This window comes from Mastigoproctus giganteus, chromosome 1 (assembly GCF_048544385.1).
Source record: "Mastigoproctus giganteus isolate SK-2022 chromosome 1, ASM4854438v1, whole genome shotgun sequence".
Taxonomy (NCBI): Eukaryota; Metazoa; Arthropoda; class Arachnida; order Uropygi; family Thelyphonidae; genus Mastigoproctus; species Mastigoproctus giganteus.
Window position 1 is genome coordinate 241,340,531 of NC_143575.1, and position 21,388 is coordinate 241,361,918.

The following is a 21,388-nucleotide window of genomic DNA, read 5'->3' on the forward strand; positions in this document are numbered from 1 at the left end:
CCATTATAAAAATGACCTTTTAGAGAGATAAATAGCTTAGTTATGTGGAAAAAATTTCAACTTCCGAGGTCTTGGAACGAATTACCAAAAAAAAAAAAAAAAAAAAACAATGTGTTATTGGGTTCACATTACGAAATATTCATGATACCTCCATTTATTCCTCCAGGATGCAAAATACGTTTCCATGATTTTTTTAAGTTTGCTCCGACCAGCAAAAACTTAAAAGTCCAATTTCCATAAGTTGACTATTACATAAGCCAGGGAGTGGCTGTACTGATGAACTGGGAATCTCCTTTGGCTCATGCCAGGAAATTTTGACTGAAATCTTGGCACATCAAAGGTCACAAAATTTGTTCTAAGTTTGTTGAATGATGAGTGACAGTTTCACCATTTAGAACTGTTCAGGGAGCTGAAAATAACATGGTACTGGACCCTAATTTTGCCATTTGCATTGTTTGAAGACTAGTGGTGAAACATGGGCATACAGCCGTGGCCTCAGAATGAAATTCTAGTTGTTTCAGTAGAAATTTCCATATTTGCCTCAACAAACAAATAAAAAAAAAGGGCATGACAGGTTTAGTCATATGTTAAAATGTTCATCTCCTTCCACACCCAACATTCAGAATATCATTTTCATTGTGAATTTCTTCAGCTTGGTCAGGTAATAAACCAGACTTATTGTACAGAGGTTCCAATACAGTTAGAAAAAAATAGAAAACATCACCAGCTGTTTGGATATGGCAGATGCTCTCCACAAAAACGCAAAATGAAATTGAAAGGATGAAGATTTGATGACATTCCAACCATCCAACAGAATGCAACAGTAGAACTCCACCGGCTTGCAACAGAAGGCTTCTAGAAGTGTCAGCAATTTTGGAACAGTTTATATGATCACTTACGAATATAGTATATACCAAAATTATTTTAGAAAAATAAAGTCATAACTTTTGATCAGACCTGTATAATTATATATCAACTTTTCACAAGACAGATTTCTGCCAATAAACAATTTGTCTTTACTTCAGAATTCTAGTTGGAATAAATCATTTAAACTTCTTTAGTAGGTTAGTTACTTCCTGTCTTTCAGCCTAATTTTTGAAGACAAATTAGCTGCAAACTATTAACAGGAACTTTCATTTTCTTCACTTTTCACAAAACAAGGAAAATTACTTTACAGAGGAAAATCAAAACTATTTTACCTTTACAATGTATATTCTTTACTCCCTCCCCTGTCAATACACAATGGTTCTTCTAACTCGTTTATGGATGATTTTGGTAAACTGCCTGCAATATTCCCTTTACACCTTCTTCTTTCAAAAGGATGTCAGAAGAATTTTGAACAATCCTGGTGCCAGGTTCTGATGGTATTTTTCCACTTTTTCTCAAAACCTTTGCCCCTGAACTTATTCTTGTTCTGTTTTGCCTTTTTATAACGTTATTCCACTGGTATTTTTCCTTCTGCTTGGAAATTTGCTCGTATCCAATCAGTTCCTAAAAAGGATGACAAATCAATCCCATTCAATTTTCATGCAATTGCACTTCTGCTCTTTCTAAAGTAATGGAGAAATTCATTAAACATCAACTCCTAAACTGTCTAGGAACCTTCCAACTGATCAATGATCACCAACATGAATTCCATCAGTGTGTGGGCAAATTCATTGGAAAAGTTTGGTGAAACTAAAGCAGTTTCTCTTGACATTTCAATGGCTTGATTGTTTTTGGAATAAACATTTTCTAATTAAGCTTCCATCTTATGGTTTGCCACCTGTTTTTTGTAACTGGATATCCAGTTTTTCTCTGACAGTTTTATTACATTAGTGGAGAAGTCTTCTAACTTCTCCACTAATGTAATAAGAAAGAACTGAACCTTGGTGTTCCCCAAGGTTCAATTCTTTCTTCCACTCTTTTTCTCTTGTATATTAATGACCTTCTTTCATTGTAAATCCTATTCCTAAGTTTGCTGATGATAACACATTGCAATTCCACCTTCCAGTTTGAGAAACCTTGCCCTGCAAAAAACAGCTTCAACTTCTCGAATATCCACCACAAATTCCTTAAATGCTGATCTCCAGTGGAGCAAGGTAACTTACTTAATTTAAATTCTTCTAAAACTCAGTCCTGTCTTATATCTCACAAAAATGTTTCTTCTGCTCCTGTACTTATCTTTGATGACACTCAGATTCCTAGACAAGATCACATATCTCTATTAGAGATTACCCTGACTTCTAATCTCTCTTGCATAAGCACATCACAAATATTGCATCCTTTCCATCTAAAAAACTTGGTTTTCTCTTTATACTCTCAGCGAACTTCTTTTCTAAACAGCTACCCAAATTCACTCTACCATGGAATATTGTCCTGCATAACCTGTCTCAGGCTTCTAGGCTCAATTCAAAAGAGGGCAGATAGCTTAATTAATGATCCAATTCTTAGTCTCTCTCTCATAGATATTCTATTTCTGCTATGTGCCTTTTCTGTAGATATTCCATGAGCACTGTTCTTCTGAATTGACTTCTGTAATTCCACATCCTTCTTCTGAACACGTGCCGCAACCAGTCAATCCTTTTACTGTCCAACTTCAAACTCATAAAGCCAACTTTCCTTCTTCCTCGTTTATACTTTCATTCTCTGTTTTCTGGAAATATGCAGCCAGTAACAAACTCTAATGTCATGCAAGCTATCTATCAGTTCATGTATATTTTGTCTTTCTTAAATCATTATCAGTTTTTACTATTCTAATGATTTCATAGTCTAAAAAAAGATGGCATATGCTATTATTTTCAAATACAGTGGATTCCGGTTATTTGGGCCACCGGTTAATCGGGGCAGCTGTTTATTTGGGGCAAATCTTAAAAAACAGAAACCAATCAAGAAAATAGCCAGGGTTTACTTCGCTTAATTGGGACAGCATGCCGTTTAATCGGGGCAGGAGGCTGCAGCACTGGAGATTACAATTGTCTCCAAAGGTACCACGTGGTTCGGTCGAAATTCTGGAGGTCCCAACCATAAAACAATAAAAACAATTAGCAGTCACCTGTGTATTGGGCTTTTCTGTTAGTGAAATTAGCATTAGTAGAGGCATATGATGCAAGAAAGCAAGCTTATTCAGCATCAGCGAAAAAAAAAAAAAAAAAAAAAAAAAAACACACACCACTCCCATTTCACCCCTCCGTTCGTTCGAAATACCTGTCCAGTTGAGCTTTAAATTTGTTTAGGCTATCAACTTCAACAACAAGTGATGGAAGTCGGTTCCACCAACCAACCACCCGCTGGCCAAAGGCAAATTTCCGCACATCTATCCGACATCCGTCCTTCCTCAATTTGAATTTATGCCCTCTGAGGTGATTATTCTGAGCAAGATGAAATCTATAATAAACGGACAGTAAACTCTATCTTACTGAATTTGCGATAATACCGACAGCTGGAATTCTGTGGGTTATTATGGTAAAATGTGTTTACACTTCCATGAAATCTTCAATCAAATAAAAAAAATTAATTTTCAGATCTTCTCTTCATTCCTATTTTTAAAGCTTTGTAACTCGTTACTCCGTTCTCACTTGTGTGTGTCGTGTTACTTGCAATTTGTGTGTGCACCGTGTTCTTTGTTATTGATTGCTTATCTTTTTACTGTTTTAAATTTTAATCCCCACCCACAAATGTCAGTAAACAGAAATGTCAACTAGTTCGTATGTACATATTACAGTACGTATTAATTATTCCGATTATCACGTATTTTTTAATTGGTAAGGTAATAAAGTAATAAAGGGTAAATTTGTGCTTAATATATCTTTGCTTTTATAGCCTGTGGATAATATTCCTCCTATTTTTGCTAATTAGAATCGCTGTGTAATAGAATTAAAATTCAATTCACAAACGTGATCACAATGACCAACGCTTACTGCACATCATATAGTGAACGGTACTTTACTATGGTGAGTTCGTCGTAACGTGATTTGATTGTACAGTGAACCAATTGTGAAAAGGGGGGGGGAACATTGTATTTTTAACTATTTACGTGAAACTTCGGATAATTGGGGCAGCCGCTTAATCGGGCCAAAATGCACTAGTCCCGGTGGTCCCAAATAACCGGAATGGACTGTATTTAATCTCTAACTGAAGATACCATAACTGAGAAATACGGTAACTGATTTATCTCTAAATAGGTCTACAACGCTGGAACAATTTATGTTGATGATTAAGCTTCACATCAGCCAGAAGATAGATAAATAAATTCAATACTGTAACTAAAAACACTTTATTTACAATAAAATAAGTATAAAATAGATATATATTTACAATAAAAATATAAATAACACTGATAAAATATACTAAAAATAGAAATTAAAAGCGATAAAATTTGCTGTAGCTTTCGGAGGCAGCAGTCTCCTTCCTCAGCAGCATATGTCTACTGTGCGGCACATCCTTAAATAGCAGATCCACGGCACACGTCACATGGTTCCACAGTTGGAATTTTCCATTTGCACATCGGGACCGGAAATGGCTCGGGAGTGCATTAGCTAAAACCGTTCATCACGTCCAAGAACAACGGTTTCCAGGAGGGGATGTAGACGTACATCCCTATTAATAGTATTGCTAGCTGCCCCAATACATAACCTCTCAAGCCATTTACAGTCCCAGAACCCTTGTGCATGATCTGTGATGACAGCATCCTCCGGGAAAATTTGATGTTGTTTCTCCCAGAAATGTTCTGCCACAGCAGACTTCCCATAATTTGCGAACTTTATTGTGTTTACATGTTATGTGGGTGAGACGGGGCGGTGATTGAAAGACCAGCTGGGGGAGCATGTAAATGCAATAAAGTCTGCAAATTATGGGAAGTCTGCTGAGGCAAAACATTTCTGGGAGAAACATCAAATTTCCCCAGAGGATGCTGTCATCACAGATCATGCACAAGGGTTCTGGGACCATAAATGGCTTGAGAGCTTACATATTGGGGCAGCTAGCAATACTATTAATGGGGATAGGGGTGTACGTCTACACCCCCTCCTGGAAGCCGTTGTTCTTGGACGTGATGAATGGTTACAGCTAACACGCTCGGGAGCGCATTAGCTGAATTTTAATTTTAGCATTTTAATTGAACTAATTAAAAATAACTATTTTTCTTCATTCGTCTGAGGATATTATGTGGTTTTTGTAATTTTGGCATATCAGGGATATAGTAGCAATATTTTATTAGTCATTCCTGAGTTACGTAAGAAGTCCTGGAAAGTAACTCTTACGTATGTTGGGGACTTGCTGTATTTTTGGATTATCCGGGAATTTGTTTTTACCATCTATCCCGGAAAACCGAGAGTCTACTGTAATATGAAAATAATAACTTTGGCTTTGTGACAATGGAAAAAGAGTACACTTAAAAGTCCACTTAACTCTGTAGAACTCTGATTTATCAGCATGATTATGTCAATGAAAGCAAACACTGCAAAATGGATATGAATCACAATGTGCATGAACTGTGAGTGAACTATTTCCTGAACAGTCACTATGAAATATGGATTCCTGTTGACTTTTTATTAACCAAATGATGATTTTTTGATATCATAACTATGGTAAATTGCGCTTAACAATTACGCATTATTACAGCAATGTGCATATGCTTGCATGACTTGTGGTGCTAAAAATTGAAATCTTTTGTCATTGCCATTTTTGCTCCAGTGTTAAAATGTAGTAATTGATTTCAGGGTTGAGGATACATTAATATTATTCTTATGGAATTTTGTAATTGATAGAAATATTTAAATTGCAAAAAACCATTGAGGAATTTTGAAATAGAATGATATATTTTAAAATTGAAGTTTCACTTTAAATACAACAATCCAGAAAAAACATTACTATATTAACCTTTATTATGTGAAAAGCCATTTAAAGCATTTTGAACATGACACCATCTTTAAGAGTAGTACATAGCCATTTTGACTGTTTGGATGATTAATGGGTCACTTCTTTTAGTATATGCCAAGCAAAAAAGTATTTTACATGACGATCTCAAGCATCTAGTGATTTTTGTATAACTATAATGGTCTAATGTTCTCCTTACAGCATGCAGTGAAAAGTATTCATCCTGTAATTCATAATATGTTCAATGTTTCAAACATAGGTAAGTTTTGAATTTATTACTACTGCTAAAAATTCCTCTCATGTTATAGATTTTTTATATCACTTTTTTTAGCATTAGCATTAGTAGAGGCATATGATGCAAGAAAGCAAGCTTATGCAGCATCAGCCAAAAAAAAAAATAAAAAACCACTCCCATTTCACCCCTCCATTCGTTCGAAATACCTGTCCAGCTGAGCCTTAAATTTATTTAGGCTATCAACTTCCACAACAAAGGATGGAAGTCTGTTCCACCAACAAACTACCCACTGGCTAAAAGGCAAATTTCCACACATCTATCCTACATCTGTCTTTCCTCAATTTGAATTTATGCCCTTTCAGGTGATTATTCTGAGCAAGAGGAAGAATCCCATCAGCATTGAGCATGCTCAGCACATTCAAGGCTTTAATACCTCTATCAGATCACCTCGCCGGTGCCTAGTCTCCAGACACTGTAATTAGAAAAACTTAAGTCTTTCTTCATAAGAGCAACCCTTTGTTCCATTCACTAATCTTGTTGCCCTTCTCTGTACTCGTTCCAGCAGCTCTACATCCTTCTTGAAATGAGGCCTCCACCCCCTGTTTACAGTACTCAAGGTGTGACTTATACAAGGGAATAATCACCTCCTTATCCCTGCTAGAAAGATTCCTGTATATCATTGACAAGACACCATGAGCTACTCTTGCAGCCTGTCTGCACTGCTCAGAAAACTTCATATCTGCCTGCACAATCACCCCCAAGTCCCTTTCATTCTCTACCACTGTCAGTGTAGTACCACAGAGTTGATACATTACTCTGGGGGTTACTGTTTCCCATATGTAATACTTTACATTTGTCAATATTAAACTTCATTTGCCACCTCTCAGCCCATCTGCTCAACCTTTCCAGATCCTGTTGCAGGAGCAGCATACTGTAAGTAGTGTCCTTAACAATCCTGCCAACCTTTGTATTGTCTGCAAACTTGGACATTAAGCTTGATATACCATCATCAATATCATTTATGCAAATACAGAAAACAACAATTGACCCAACACTGAACCCTGAGAGACTCCACTAATAACATTAGTCCACGATGAGCAGGAAGCACTACACAGTTCTTATCTTTTAACTGGAAGCACTACACAGTTTTTATCAATAACAAACTGCAAAAGGTTATGTTATTGATCAAGAAACACATTTTTGCTTAATTTATAAATTTTACTTAATTTATCCATATAATAATTTATGTACTTTTTTTTTGTAATTAAACAGACAAAATTCAATTGAATTGAATAAAATTGAACAGTATTAATACAAAAGTAAATTTATTTTACAGATTCACCAGATTTCTTGAAATAAACTCTTAAGTCTTCTGGCCGTACATAAACATTTGTGATTTTTCTTTTATCCATTTCCCTTTCACAAAGATTGGCAGTAAGCACCCATGTTTACGTTTCACCTTCCCTGGTACCCTCTTTCCATTTCATTTAAATTTTGGAGGTATTACTCACCCTATTTCCCAACCAATCAAACCAAGATTTTCTGGAAAATGTCTGTCTCAGAGTGCAGTAAATGAACCTTCAAGCTCATCTTACACATTTTTAAATTTGAGTATATTTTCGATGGTATTTCTGTAATTGGCATCCTTCTTGCTTTCTAATGATGTAAACATCATCTTTGAAGACAATCCATGCTTATTTTTCAACTAAAAGTAAAGTAAAATGCAGCCATTATCAACCCACTGCAGATGGAAGCCTCCTCAACAATTCATGTTGAGGGAAATGGACCATAATCTACCACGCTGGCCCAGTGTGGGTTGGCAGATTGACCGTATTCAGCAGTCAGGGGCTTGAACCCCGGTCTACTTGAAGAGCGTGTGCTACTGCACTCCCACTCGGCTACGGAGGCTGTCTATTTTTCAACTAAGATCATCTTTTCTTCATATTTCTCATCTATAGTTTACTTTAGCATTAGCATATGATGCAAGAAAGCAAGCTTATATAGCATCAGCCAAAATAAAAAAAATAAAAACCTCTTCCCATTTCATCCATCCATTCACTCCAAACATTTGTCTAGTTCTGCTTTGAACCTATTTAAGTTGTTGACTTCCACTACAAGATGGAAGTTTGTTCCAACTATCAACCACCCACTGGCTAAAGGCAAATTTCCACACATCTATTCTACAAATGTGTTTCCTCAATTTGAATTTATGTCCCCTCAGGTAAGTAATCTGAGTGAGAGGAAGAATCCCATCAGCATTGAGCTTGCTCAAACTGTTCAAGGCCTTATACACCCCAATTAGATCACATCGCAGGTGCCTAGTCTCCAGGCACTGCGATTTGCAGAATTTAAGCCTTTCTTGGTAACAGCAACCCTTTGTTCCACTAACAGATCTCATTGCCCTTCTCTGTACTTGATTCAGCAGCTGTACATCCTTCCTTAAATGACACCTGTAGACCTGTACACAGTACTCAATATTTAAAATAATTAAATGCACAAGGCATAATACATTAAGAGTTTAATATCTATATAATATTGGTGTGTAGATACACCAAGACAACTCTTAAAAAAACTACAAAGTAGTTGTTGTAGGCATCATTTGCTCTTTCTCATATTGTGCTCTGCCTTCACGACAAGTTGCCATGATATTGCACTACCTCGAATAAGTAACATAAGTAACGCTTCACTAATAGAGAAGACTATTGTTACTTATTCTCAGTGAGTACCACCACCCAGACATGTTTCAAGGCTATTGGCGTATCAGTGGGTGGGCAGGTACCCTGGTATTGCAGACATGACGACCCAGCTGTGAAGATAATCACACAATATGAGAGATGGCAAAAGGTGTATATGACAATATTTAAAATAACTAAATGCACAAGGCATAATACATTATGAGTTTAATATCTATATAATATCGGTGTGTAGATACACCATAGATAACTCTTAAAAAACTACAAAGTAGTTGTTGTAAGCATCATTTGCTCTTTCTCATATTGTGCTCTGCCTTCATGTCTGGGTGGTGGTACTCACTGAGAATAAGTAACAATAGTCTTCTCTATTAGTGAAGCATTACTTATTCAAGGTAGTGCAATATCATGGCAACTCATCGTGAAGGCAGAGCACATTATGAGAAAGAGCAAATGATGCCTACAACAACTACTTTGTAGTTTTTTAAGAGTTGTCTATGGTGTATCTACACACCGATATTATATAGATATTAAACTCCTAATGTATTATGCCTTGTGCATTTAGTTATTTTAAATATTGTCATATACACCTTTTGGCATCTCTCATATTGTGTGATTATCTTCACAATTGGGTCGTCATGTCTGCAATACCAGGGTACCTGCCCACCCACTGATGATAGGCCAATAGCCTTGAAACATGTCTGGGTGGTGGTACTCACTGAGAATAAGTAACAATAGTCTTCTCTATTAGTGAAGCGTTACTTATTCGAGGTAGTGCAATATAATGGCAACTCGTCGTGAAGGCAGAGCACAATATGAGAAAGAGCAAATGATGCCTACAACAGCTACTTTGTAGTTTTTTAACAGTACTCAATGTGTGGCCTGACTGTTGCCTTATACAAAAGGATAATCACCTCCTTTTCCCTCTTAGCAAAATTCCTGAATATCATTGACAATACCCCATGACCTGATCTGGCAGCCTGTCTGCATTCCCCAGAAAACTTCACATCTGACTTCACAATTACTCCCAGGTCTTTTTCATTCTCTACCACCCCAAGTGTAGTGCCACACAGTTGGTATGTTTCCCTGGGATTTACTTTTACCCATATGCAGTAATTTATGTTTGTCAATGTTAAACTTCAGTCGCCACCTTTCAGCTCATTAGCCTAACTTTTCTGGATCCTGTTGCAGTAGTATACTATTATTACTGTCATTAACAACCCTGACACCCTTCTTATCGTCTGCACACTTAGACATTAACCCTGATATACCTTCATCAATATCATTGATAAATACAGAAAACAACAATGGGCCCAACACTGAACTCGGAGGGGGGGGGGGTCTCCCCTAATACATTCTCCCACTCAACCATCTTTTTATCCATTGTATTAACTTGCCCTTAATGCCATACTGCTCCAATTTGCACAGTAGTCTTCCATGTGCAACAGTATCAAATGCTTTCCTAAAACCCAAGTGTATGATATCAAAATTATTTTTTGCATCCAGTTTCTTTGTGAACACATCATAGTATCCAATCAGATTTGTCAGACAAGATATCCACTTAATAAACCCATTCTGTGTATGAACTATAACTGCAATCTTGTCTCAATGATCCTGCATTGCTTCTTTAACCAGTGATTCCATTATTTTCCTGGAACAGAAGTTAAACTAACAGGTCTGTGATTACTCATGTCACCCTTTGATCCCCTTTGTGAATTGGAGACACATTCGCACATCTCCAGACCATGGGGACCTTCCCTGAGTCCAAGGAAGCTTTCGTAATTATGGCTAAGAGTTTGCTTACTTCCTTTGCTGCCTCCTTTGATATAACCGAATAGATCCCATCCATTCCAGATGCACTTCTTATGTTCAGTTTCTCCTACACTTTGCTCTCAGTTATTACAAAATCAGTTGTTCATTTAGCTCCCTGCCAGAGTTTGATAAGCTTCTAGCCTCCACTTACATACACACTTACTCATATGCGAATGTAGATGGAAAATACTCATTGTTTGGTGGCTACCTCAGCAGGTTCATCAACAATTGAATTGTTGATGTCAAGTAGACCAATCTGATTCATCCCCTTTCTTCTAGAGTTTACATAAATAAAGAAGCCTTGCTATTTGTCTTTGCATCCTTTGTCAAGCATTTCTCATAATCTGCCTTTGCCTGCCTGACCTCCTTTTTGACTTGATTACAGACTAGCTTATAACTACCATAGTCTTGTGTGTCACCTGATAATTTATATGCATCCCATGCATTTTTATTTTCTGCCACGAGTCTCATAAGTTCATCTGCCATCCATTTAGGCCTAAACTTTGAACACTATTTCTTAGTCGGTATGAAAAGTCTAGTAGCTTCCAAGATTACTTTCTTGAATGCTTTCCATTTAGAATTTGCTGTTGGTAACACATCAGTTAATCCCACAGTATAGAATTTAAAAACTGTCTGAAACCACCTTAGTCACCTTTATGAAAGCAGAAACCCTTCCCTTTATCCCTGATGGTAGTTACATCTTCAAGTAAATCCCACATCAGCACACTGTGGCCACTGTCACCTAGTGGTTCCTTTATCTGTAGATTCTTAATGCATGAATAACCACTGCTGATAATCAGACCAAGAGTATTATCTCCTCTAGTTGCCTCTCGAACATGCTGCTGTAGAAAACAATCATCCGATAAATCCACAAAAGCCTTGCTAGTGTGCGAGTGACCAACCAAGTTCCAGTCAATATCTGGAAAGTTAAAATCTCCCATTATATGACAGTTTGATTTATTGGCCCACTATTTCTCTGTACAGTTGTTCAGAGGCTTATAACATGCTCCTACTTTCAACTTTCTCAGTGCTTATGTCACACCAAACTGACTCAACATTGTGTGCACTGTCCATCCATGTCAGCTGGATGCACTTCTTTAGATTTTAGGTGTTTCTTAATTAACAGCATAACCCCTCCTCTCTTCCTATCCTGTCTATCCTTTCTGTACACATTGTACTCTGCAAATTCCAATTATACATTCCTTATAACTGTGCAACACTACGTCTCTGATAGCTCAACAATATCTGACTTTGATGTCTTGACCAGCACCTCAAATTCATGAAATTTATTTACTAAACTCCTAGCATTAGTGTACATGCAAGTATACATGCACCTGTTCTTACTCTTAATTATCCTAACACAGCCCATGTATTTACTTGCTCCATGATAACTCCCAACAGTCCTGGAAATCCCCAGCACCTTGCTTTCTGGGCTGCTGCTCATTTCACTAGAAGCAATGCAATGCAAGTATTCTTGCGCCCTTTCTATTTAAGTTAATTCCATTCCTGTAGAAGCAGCCTCTCCTGTTAACAATGGCCTAATAAAAATTAGGCCATGGTTAACAGGAACTTTCTTATCTATGGCCTAATTAAAATGTCTTCTTTCACTTTCTCAGCAGATGAACTTGAAAATTGATCAAAGTTACTTAAATGGTTACTATTCTTGTTTAAAACCTTAACAAATCTCTAGAATGCTTCATTAACTTTAATTTTATATGAAATGGAGTACTTTTTTCACTCCATATAAGGCTGTTTCTGCATGATCAGTGCTTCCTTGTCCTGTGCTGACTGTGCCTTGTTGCCCTCTTTACATATAAAACATAATATTTTTATAAAACCTAACACTTAATATGCAGAGCAAAGAAGTGTGAAAAAGGTGACAGCGTGCAGTCAGTTCTGTGCTATGTTGCCCTCTTCACATACAAAACAACATTTTTATGAAACATAACACTTATATTTAGTATGCAGAGCAAGAAAGTATTTTACTTGAAGATTTCAGGTGTTGAGTTAAAAGAAAGAAGCACAAGTATTTTGCTTGTGCTTCTATACCTTGAGCAGTATAATGCATAAGTTAACTGTGTTGTGTGAAGATAATAAAGTGCTCAAAATCTATGTTGTATTATAATGTTTATTTCCACTTAGAAATATGTACATAATGGAGTCAAGTGTTTTGCACTACTTTCTTACCGCTTTTTCAGTGAAAGCTGTCTTTGCAATATCACTGTCACAAAAGATCATTTTTGTCACGAGAACTTGTTGTTTTTGAAGTTCAACACATTCTTATGATTGAAGGGAACTTTTGTGATGGTGATATTGCAAAGACCTGAAGAAGTAATAAAATATCAGGAAATGTTTGACTCCATTAAGTACATATTTCTAATTCAGAAATAAACATAATAATACCAGTGCAGGTTTTGAGTGCTATATTATCTTCAAACAACCTAAGTAGTTTTCTTCTTTCTTTTAATAAAATATTTACTCAGCTACATACAAATATGTTGTATCCAATAGCCTTCAATTCTCCACAAATAGCAATTATGTCCTTCATATTTATGAAGGTGATTAATATCTTTCAGGTTGGTTTTAATGGAATCAAAGAATCATCTTTGATTCAACTTAAGTCTTTACTTACTTAGTTCATATACTATAGTGCCTAAGGCAGTCATTAACCAGGAAATATTGCTCTAATAGACAAATTTTCATGAAAAAAGTATGGCACGAACTCCTTTTTATGGTATCTGTGCCAAGAAAGCAGAAGTGTAGAAAAGAGTTTATTACTGTCCACATATAGGTATATAACCTTTCAAACAACGAATGCTATATCTATATGTTCTGTAGGCAAGGTGGGTTTTTTTTTTTTTTTTTTTTGTAATCTTAACTTGAGATTCTTTGGAAATTCCAAATATGTGATTTTATTTCACTTTGAAACATTCTGTATTTTATCACTTGGCACTTCTAAATTTCACTGCCCTTCCTTTCCAGTATGTCTACTTTGGCTTGTCAGTGACTAGTGTTATTATCTGCTATTTTGCCTTAAACTTTGAGACTGCTATCTTTTATCTGGTCAGTTTCTGGCCTGTTATTTATTTTTATGCAGTTGGTATTTTGCTTCTTTCTTTTAATAAAATTGTTAATTCTTTTAAAAATTTTATTGTTAAGATTCTGAGAGGGGACTATTTTCACACTTTGTCTTAATGTATAAATATATTTTAGGCTTATACCAAGGAGTACTTTGTTCTCTCTTTGTTTTAACTCACTCTTCTAGTTTGGGTAGGAGGATTTTCATTGTTTTCTGTTAATGCGGGGATAAGGAAGTAGGGTTCTTACTCTATTGTAGTTATTACACTATATATAGCTTTATTTATTCTTAAAGATCTTTGTAATATTTTGTTTATTATATTTCAAGCTAAATCTATCAAAATTATGTTTTTATTTTTAGCTTACATTTATTTTTTTGTTATAAGTCTAATGTTTCAGAATGGACTATTTTAGTCTAATAGCTACAGTTTCCAGATGCTGCTCCACAGCTAATACTATATATTTGTGGGTATGCCTCTGCCCTCATAATCTTCTCTTGTTCAGTTAAGTCTTCATATTTTTATTAAAGCATTATTATGCTTTTAGCATTTCTCTAAGTGGCTGGTTATTACATGCACATACACGCACACTGTACGGTAAAAACATTATGACCACCTCCCTAATGATGAGTATGTCTTCCTCTTGCTGCCAATATTGCCACCACACAGCAAGGCATGCTCTCTATAAGGCCTCTGAACGTTGCAGGAGGTATGTTGTGCCATATAGCCAGATTGTATCCCATAAATCTGTAATAGTCCTTGGTGAAGAATCCAAATTCAGGATCTGTCAATCACATGTCCAGAATTCAGCAGGCAAGGTAACACCTGGAAGCCACTTTCATGTTCAGTGAACCACTCTCAAAGAATACAGGCAACGTCATAGGACATATTCTGCTAGAATGCACTTGTACCATCCCAGAAGACGATTACAGGCATACCTCGAATAGGATGCGTTCCACGAAATTACTTTGTTAAGCGAAACTTTGTTTTCAGAGGTAAAAATACTATGGCCAGAATAGGGATACGTTCCTACATAAAGAAAATGAAAAGCTTTTTTTTTTTTTCGAACAAAGAAAAGTTTTATTAAATAAACAGTCAACTTACAAAGTGAAATCACATTTTAAAATATGAGTCTAAAGTTGATTGTTTAGGCTTTTTTTCTCTTTCATTTAACAATTGCCTATATGTAGTTATTGCATTTAACACTGATCGCTTAACAATAACACTTCTTCCTAAATCAGGATCATTTTCACTAAAAAAATTTAAAACGTTTTCAATGTCATTTAAGCACCTTTTTAAATCTTTGGTTGTTAACACTCTTTCGGTAGGAACTTTAACTTCGTCTTCATTATCTTTGTCTTCATTGCTAACAAGGTTTTCTAAATCTTCCACTGAAAAACCATCATCTTCTGCATTCAATAAATTTCTACCATCCTCTTCATCGACATTTTCGAAACCTATTGATTGAGCCATCTGGATAACTTCATTTCTAATTTCTTGGATGTTATTTTCTTCTTCTAGTACAACTTCTGGCCATATTTTGCGCCAAACTCCATTTAAGCATTTCTTAGTGACTTCTTTCCAAGAACTATCAATGTTTTCAATTGCATTTTCAATGGCGTAGTTTTTCCAAAAAATTAACTGTCATTTCCTCTTTATCCTCTAGTTCAGTTAAATTGCTTAATGTTCGACGCAGATAATAAGCTTTAAATGATGCTATTACTCCCTGATCCAATGGTTGAATCAGGGAAGTTGTGTTTGCTGGAAGAAACAACTTTGACAGGAATGCATGTGTCCAACGTGTTAAGATCAGTAGGATGTCCTGGAGCATTGTCTAACAACAAAAGAGCTTTTTCTTCAAAGTTGTTTTTTTGACGATACCGTTTTACTTCAGGACAAAAGTGGTTAACAAACCAATCAGTAAATAACTCCTTGGTAATCCACGCTTTTCTATTTGCTTTCCATATTACAGGTAAATTCATTTTTATGTTACCTTTTAACGCCCTCGGATTTTCTGAATGGTAAACTAATAACAATTTTAATTTATAATCGCCAGAGGCATTTGATCCAAAGAGTAACGTTAAACGGTCTTTGGCTGCTTTGAACCCAGCAGCTGATTTTTCTTCAATAGAAATGAAGCTTTTTGTTGGTAGCCGTTTCCAGAACAAACCGCTTTCGTCAACGTTGAACACCAAATTTGGTGGAAAATTTTCACGTTCAACTATTTCCTTTAGTTTTTCTGGAAACTTATTTGCAGCTTCTCCTGTTAATTTTACACTATGAATCCTGGCCCGTTTTTTAAATTTCTCGAACCAACCACGAGAAGCCACAAAGGTTTCCGTAATTTCTTCAGTTTGTTTAGATTTCAGGTGATTAAACAAAAATAATGCTTTTTCTTGAATCACCATTCGACTTAAAGGCATATGACGTTGTGACATATCATCTATCCACAAACTTAACATTTTCTCCATTTTTTCTAAAATTGGATTCCTTAAGCGAGTTAATTTTGTTGCTGTAACATCTGTACAGTTCTGAGCAGACTGTTTTATTTTTTTCTGATTGACCTAGTATGGTTGTTAAAGTTGATTTCGCTAATCCTAAAGAATGTGCCACATCGGATTTTCTTTCGCCGCTTTCAACACGTCGTACAATATTTAGTTTAGTTTCCAAAGAAATTGCTTTTCTTTTCTTTGATTCTGACATTTTAATTAACTAAAACAAAAATATTTCTTTTAAAATTTACAAAATCTATGTTATGTAATGCTATCAAAGAACCTACATCGATTATTACAATGCGCCACACTGAAACAACGTCAATCATGTAAAGGAAATGGAGGACAGTTAAAAATCATGATCTGGCATACCAAGAAAACTGACAGATACGGATCACTGCAATGCACCACACTGAAACACACCCTATGACGTGTAAACAACAACTAAATTAGGCAAATGAAGTGCAAAACTGTTATAACAGACACACCCGCAGCTTGGGAGCACTCAGGAGTATGTAACGAGTTACCGTCAGTCACCAATCGGATGATTGTAGGGCATTGGCCTTAAATTGGAATATTTTTTTTATGTTAAATGGGGCTTGAAATTGCGGACTTCATTATATCGAAGCTTCGTTATCAGAGGTAACATTAACCGAGGTATGCCTGTATTGTGTACCTGAACAGCCATAATGTAGTTAGATTTTTAGCATTAACAGTGCAGTCTAGAGCTATGATAGCTGCAAGTGATTCCCAGGAAAACATTCCACATACCAAAACATGGCTGCCACCTGCCTATCTCTGTTGGACACCAGAGTGGTTCCTCTCCACAATTCATTGCCATAACCTCCATTTGCCATCCACACAGCATAGCAAGAAACATATATTCATCAGAAAATACAACTTCCACTCATAAGTGGTCCAGTGATGCCATTCAGATGCAAACTTTAGGCATTGTTGGCAGTGGGTGGCCATAAGCATAGGCATCTTGACTAGTGTGGCACCTTGTGTTGGCTCACACAAGGCAGGACAGCCTACATTTACCGTGACCACACATATAGGTGTAGGCACTCACCACAAGGTGCCTTCGTAGCCAGGTGGGCAGGAGCAACAGTGCGTAGCACACACTTCTTGATTAGACCGGGGTTCGAGCCTGTGACCACCAAATACGGAGGATGTGGAAAGGTCAGGGAATGACCACCACTTATCCCTGGAGCAATGTGGCCTTAGTTGCTAATGCTCCTAAAAAACCAAATACCAACAACAGCACTCATCATTGGTCCAGTGACGGTTTCTCTGTCCATTCTTGGAACACTTAGCTATAGCACTCTGCAAACAGCCCATAAGATTTACAGTTTCCGTACTACAGCCACTCTTCATCCTTTTCGAAGTCCATCAGATCATGTCCCTTGCCCATGTTGATCAAATACTTTGTATGGACCACTTGCCATAAATCTGCAGTATCATATTTGCCAGCACTGCAACATTAGTGCCACCAGGTGAGAAAGAATGACCATTTGTTAAAACACTGGGATTGGTCATAATGTTTTGACTGAATTCTGTGTGTGCATGTATGCATTCTTATGCTTTCAGTATTTCACTAAGTACTGTATATCACTAAATATATGTCTGCTATTTTTAGTTATGCATTCAGCATTCATTAAGTGTCTGCTACAAGTGTTTTTGGCATTCTTTTAGCTTTAATTTTATTAATAGTACTTTGCCATTCTTATGTTTGCTTTCCTTTACTTTCAGCATTCTTTATGGGTTTAGCCTTCATACTTGATATTCTCATTGTTATATCTGGGTGTACTGATATATGTGTATTCTCTTCTGTTTATGGTTTTATTTCTTATGTGGTTTTTTTTTTTTTTTTTAATGTTCTTGTACTACCCTACTGATATACCATGACTGGGCTAGCCAGGTAGGTAAAGTGCCTGCCTAGCAACCCAAAGGTCACGGGTTTGAATCCCACCTCGGGCTTGGATCAAAGTACAGCAAACCCACTTCTTCTCAGGGTTACGTTCCTGAGAAATGTCGCGAATACCGAAAACGCGAATACTGAGTTATGACTCCCATAGTAATAAAGGGGTTCCGTTCCAAAGTATGAAATATATAAGAAAAATTAGTCTAAAATTTTGTCTATGTATGTATGTATTACATGTACCTTCATAATATGACTATGTACATAGACAGTACATAGTGAAATGGAAGCATGTGGCATCGAAATGAAAATAAGAAACAATTTAATATTAAATGTAATATTTATTAGAAATTTCAAACAAATCTTTCAAACCAGTGCCTTTGCTAGCAAAAAAACTTATCCCGCCAGTGCTATCACCAGAAGTGTTGATAAAGGAGTTTTGCCTTTTCACGGATGATGAGTGAACTTAACGGAATTTTATTTTGAGTTCGGTCTTCTATCCACAGATTTAAAGCCTTTTCCATTTTTTCAAATTTAACATCACGAGTTACAGAGCAAATTTTTGAAGCAATTAGCGCGTTTTCACGGACACTACGGTGGATTTTTTCTTCCGATTTTTTGATTGATCGTACCGTTGACTCATTGATTTTATGTTTTGCCACATTTTCACCATTAGACATTTTCACCATTAGAAATTTTATCTAATAACTCAATTTTATTCGCTAAAGTCATCACCTTCTTTGATATTTTCACATTTCTCTTGTTATTTGTAGCCATATTTTTGTAGGGGTTAGAAAGAACTTGTCCACAATAAAGTCACTTTCTTCCGTTAACACTCGAAAAAATCTGTTTTACACTGCAAAATGGTAGGTTTATCATTTTTGTAAGCATATCAATTTATAAATTGATAAATTTATTCAATTTATAAGCATATAAATTAAAAGCAAAAGACGAAACCTTCCATGACAAGCGCATAACACATTTACAAGGATTAGCGAGAAACATCCATGCTCGCGATTTTGTCACCCCTCTCCCCCCACCCACTGAGCGCTGTTTTGACCGGGAAAGATAATTTTAGGCACGCCCATGTTTTTTTATGGCGGAAAATATTCACGGCACTTTAAAATTCACATTTTTTTAGGTTTCATTTTATATTAAATCGGCGATCGCGAAACCGCGAATACAGATACCGCGAATAGCGGGGGTTTACTGTACTGCAAAAACCTTGGGAGGTGCATTATGGCCACAGAAGCCGATGGGCCAACTACTACCAAATAAAAAAAAAAAAAAAAAAAAACTATTATGTGATACTGTAACTCTTCCCTTTATTGCCATCTGCTTTCTATTTCTAACTTTTTTATACTTAATGATCTACTAAAGTATGCAAGGAAGATTGGGTACTATTTCTACATGTTATTTCACCTTATATTAGCATTTGCTGATAGCACCTCTTGCTTTAAATATAGAATTTGGTTGGGGGGGGGGTGTACGCGTGTGTGTACACTATCTGTCAAGCTAGCTGTTTATTCTGCCAGTAAGTTACTAAATTGTTGATGATATATTCTTTACACTACAGTTTTGTGTCCAATCTTTAGAACTAGTTATAACTGCAAATAACAATCAGAAACAGTTAATGGTAATTATTATTTGGATATATTGAATGAATCAATATACACTGTTATTAATAATTCACCTTTATATAAATGTATATATAAATAAAATTCATTAATTTTATTATGCAGGGCATGGCGCATTGTTTTGGCTCTCTGCACACTTGCCTTTTCTCCTTTTGTTTAATTGATGAGTATACTTCTCCTTTTGCTCTTATAAGATCTTATTATTGATTGATGTAATTAATGGCTATTATTATTGCTTATATTCAGATTAATTCTCTCTTTATGCCTCTTATAACACATTAAATATATTGATTCTGTAATGCTAATGCACATTTTTGTACTACTGGCTAACGTTATGTTTCATTTTTAGTACAATGACATTACTCAGGTCTGTTATGCTACTATTAGTATTAGCCAGAAAAGAAGGGGAAAAAAATCCCATTTTACCTGTCCATCGCCTCCAATAGTTGTCTAATTCTTCCTTGAATTTATTTAATCTATCCACTTCCAGAGCAGTTAGTTCCAGAAATCAACCACCCGCTAGCTAAAGGCAAACTTCCCCACATCTGTTCTACAACAGTTATTCCTCAATTTTAATTTATGCTCCATTATGTGCATACTCTGAGCAAGAGAAAAAATCCCATCAGCATTGAGCCTGCTCAATCCATTCAAAACTTTAAACACCTCAATCAAATTGCCTTGCAGAGCTGCAATTCGAAGACCTGAAGCCTTTCTTGATAAGAGCGTCCCTCTGTTCCCCCTCGCCAATCTGGCACCTCCATAGCCAGGTAGGCAGGAGCAACAGTGCGTAGCACACGCTTCTTGATTAGACCGGGGTTCAAGCCTGTGACCACCAAATACGGAGGATGCAGAGAGGTCAGGGAATGACAACCACATATCCCCGGACCAATATGGCCTTAGTTGCTAATGCTCCTAAAAACCAAATAACACAACAACTACCTGACCAATCTCATTGTCTTTCTCTGTATCCACTCCAGCAGCTCTCAGTCCTTCCTAAAATGAGGCCTTCAGACCTGTATCCAGTACTCAAGATGTGCCCTGATCATTAATTTATACAATGGAATAATCATCTCCTCCTTATCTCTGCTAGCAAGCAAAATTCCTGTATATTATTGACAACCCCATGTGCTGTCTTGGTAGCCTGTCTGCACTGCTCAGAGAACTTCATATCTACACAATTACCCCCAGGTCTTTTCATTTTCCACTATCATGAGTAGTAGTACCACATCTGGGATTACTGCTACCCATATGCAGTACAGTAAACCCCCGCTATTCGTGGGGGTTATGTTCCTGAGAAATGCCACGAATACCGAAAATGCGAATACTGAGTTATGGCTCCCATAGTAATAAAGGGGTTCCGTTCCAAAGTATGAAATATATAGGAAAAACTAGTCTAAAATTTTGTCTATGTATGTATTATATGTACCTTCATAATATGATTATGTACATAGTGAAATGCAAGCATATGGCATCAAAATGAAAATAAGAAACAATTTAATAAATGTAATATTTATTAGAAATTTCAAACCAGCACCTTTGCTAGCTAAAAAACTTATCCCGCCAGTGCTATCACCAGTTTCGCTAAAGTATTGATAAAGGAGTTTTGCCTTTTCACGAATGATGAGTGAACTTAACGGAATTTTATTTTGAGCTCGGTCTTCTATCCAC

At 36.3% G+C, this 21,388-nt stretch overlaps 1 protein-coding gene across 1 annotated transcript in view; it reads left to right on the forward strand.

Annotated features, from left to right (window-relative positions):
* Window positions 1-21,388, forward strand: part of Nt5c (5' nucleotidase C) — a 167,190-nt gene that overhangs the window by 49,151 nt on the left and 96,651 nt on the right. Inside the window, exon 7 of the mRNA XM_090369349.1 lies at window positions 6,058-6,115. Within this exon, the coding sequence (XP_090225475.1) occupies window positions 6,058-6,115 (58 nt within the window). The remainder of the gene's footprint in view (window positions 1-6,057; window positions 6,116-21,388) is intronic.